We start from the raw sequence: 2869 nt of genomic DNA on the forward strand, positions 1-2869 counted from the left end.
TAGTTTAATAGTAGTTAAAATCCGTAACTGCTTATCCAACAGAGTTAAATAGTTAATCTGTGTTAATAAAATGTCCAACTTTATTGCTAGATGTACCCAGATAAAATGTAGTTCTTAATAATTGTTAGGAGGGACTGTTTTGTGGTATGAGTTTAATGTCAAGAAGTATATAGAAATTAACGATTTCTGGAGTGTGTTTTAAGTAATGACTGTGTGTAGCCTGGAAAGTGAAACTTATTTTTTGCTTGAGAAACTGAGGGAGAAGAGAAATAACCAGAATAAGTGTTTAAGAGCGAATTTGTTTTGAAAGGATTTGTAAAAATAGCTGGGGATGGCAGGGCGGAGGTGAGGCATTTAACATCTTGGTTAACAGTAGCATTGCTAAGATGCTGACAGCATGCAAGATAGGTATTTTCTAAAAAGTAAATTCAATAGTTGGTGGTAGTGTCTAGATATAAGATGTAATATGTTGTTGTGGTAACCTTGAAAGTTTAATATGCTGCTTATATTGGAGTTTCATTTGTATTTGACTTTCATTTATGTTTAATTTTATTCTTATGTTTGAGTTCCATTGAGTTGTTCAAGGGCAGTATTAAATCTGTCTACAGTATTTAAAAAACAGTGAAATTTAAATACCGATTTTTTTCAATATGCTTTAGAAATTCAGATAAAACCAGGAGCAGTATAGCATAAAACTGCATTACAGAAATTCTAAAGCTCTAAAAGTGTGGAAGGATGTAGATGTATGTAGTTCTTAGTGCCCAAGTAGCAAAGTTTCAGGTTAGTTAGCTGGTGAGAGAAAATATGTGCAAAAGCCTTGGAAAGGCTTGTACTAAAAATATGTCTGGTATCATGCACGAAGGATACTGAAGAGAACTGTCCCTTTGGTATCTAAGTACACTGATCAAAATACAATTTGTTTCAACTGCTGCTCCTTAACACTTGATATCATGCAGGCTGCTGGCCAAATAAATGCTTAAGGGGGCACGGGTACATTGATCTTGGGAGCTTTTTGCTCTTGCCTCACAATATTCATTTTAGCCCTATGACTTACCTATTAGAAATGGTATTTTTTAAAGTTTTTGGTACTTGGGTGTTAATTTTCTTTAGAGGGTATGGACTTCTATTAAAGGCTTTAATTGTCTTGTAACTGAGGTTTTGAACTCTACGTGACCAATTTTGGGCCACATACCGTGTAAAAGAATTCTAACTAGTGGTCCTCAGACTGTAAGGTTAGTTTATTCAGCTTTCAGGAGAGTCGTACCGTTCATTTCTTTGAGTTGTACTTATGGTACACTGAAATTAGTGGAATCTGGTCATGTTACTTCTGGCATGTTCAGGGCTTTCTCGTACATCCTGTGGTTAGGTGGCAACCAGCATTCTGTCTTTGAACATTCATGTTTCTGTACTCTGTTTTAAATATAGTATGAACAAGCCTTGGAAAATAATTGGATTTCTTCTGTTAGGAAGAGCTCACCCTGTCCTTCATAAAAATCATGAAAGATCATGTGACTAAGTGGAACTGATCTTTCTTACTAATTATTTATGCCGTGGCTTTTTCCCTGAGTTCTAGCATAAGCTTGTTTTTCAGATATAGCATTTTGACAAATACATTTCTGAAAAAAAAAATTAGTTACAACTTTTAATTACTGTTGAAGCTACTTGTCTTGTGTAGAAGTTATTTTTTGAGTTCCATTCAGACATTGAGAGTTTCATATGTAAACCTTTATGTGCAGTGATATTTATCAGATGAATTCTTTGATATTGAATATATGAGAGGTGTTTTTATTTATAGTACAATCTAATAGGAAAGTAGGCGAAACCCAGCCCATTGTGAAGGAAAATGTGCCCTGCTTGACTGAACTCTATACTTTAAATGAATGTTTTACTCTTTATCTTGGTCACCTTAGGTCAGTTAAATGACCTTCTGAAGCTGAGTGTGGGTGTCTTGTCATCTTGCACCTCACAGTGGATCTCCAGACCAGTTTTGTTTTCAGGTTCTTACAGTTGCACAAGCTAATCAGTGAATTGATCTTCCAGTATTGAGTGGGTTTTTGCAACCTGTGCTTAGTTTAGAGCTGCTGTGTCCTAGAATTCAAGGGTTAGTTTAAAGCTAGTTCAGGTGCATGAACTGTTTGATACAGGGAAATGTATTGTGTATTTACTTCAGCAGCTCTGTGGGAGAATGTACAGTTAAGGATACATGTAAGACAAAGATGAACACTGAAGCATGCTTGTGATGCATGTGAAATGTGAATTTGCAGTATTTTCATTTACATATTCTGTGATTATGAAACTAGGGGAACGGAGTTTGACATGTGAAGCAGTGTGCTTACATGTCTGTCACCGAGTGACTCCTGAAGCATACAGGTCTTCCTCTTCTAGCTCAGAGTTGTACCTTTAAGTTGTTGTGGAACCTGAAATAACTTGTTCTTCAAGTATATTTCTTTTTCTTTCTAGGAACCAGAGAAATGGCAACTACGCAATCTGTCTTCACATTTGCTCTCTGCATTTTGATGATAACTGAATTAATACTCGCTACAGAGAGCTATTATGATATCCTAGGAGTTCCAAAAAATGCATCTGACCGTCAGATCAAGAAGGCATTTCACAAGCTGGCTATGAAATACCACCCAGACAAAAATAAGAGTCCTGGTGCAGAAGCAAAATTCAGAGAAATTGCTGAAGGTAATATATGCTAACTTTAGTCTTAATTTGATAGATGGCTTATATCTGTGAGCAAATGTGGTAATTTAAGTATACTCCATTTTTACTGAATAAGAGGTAAAAAGATTTTTTTTCGCATCAGATGTACACCATCAATATCTGACTTGTTTCTATGTCCTTGCAGGCCTTTTACACAGTTTCT

At 35.7% G+C, this 2869-nt stretch overlaps 1 protein-coding gene across 1 annotated transcript in view; it reads left to right on the top strand.

Annotated features, from left to right (window-relative positions):
* The first annotated feature begins 2464 nt into the window (after nt 1-2464).
* DNAJB9 (DnaJ heat shock protein family (Hsp40) member B9) overlaps nt 2465-2869 on the top strand; it is a 2602-nt gene continuing 2197 nt past the window's right edge. Inside the window, exon 1 of the mRNA XM_010167908.1 lies at nt 2465-2688. Within this exon, the coding sequence (XP_010166210.1) occupies nt 2472-2688 (217 nt within the window). The 5' untranslated portion in view covers nt 2465-2471. The remainder of the gene's footprint in view (nt 2689-2869) is intronic.

This window comes from Antrostomus carolinensis, unplaced genomic scaffold (assembly GCF_000700745.2).
Source record: "Antrostomus carolinensis isolate BGI_N321 unplaced genomic scaffold, ASM70074v2 scaffold53445, whole genome shotgun sequence".
Lineage (NCBI taxonomy): Eukaryota > Metazoa > Chordata > Aves > Caprimulgiformes > Caprimulgidae > Antrostomus > Antrostomus carolinensis.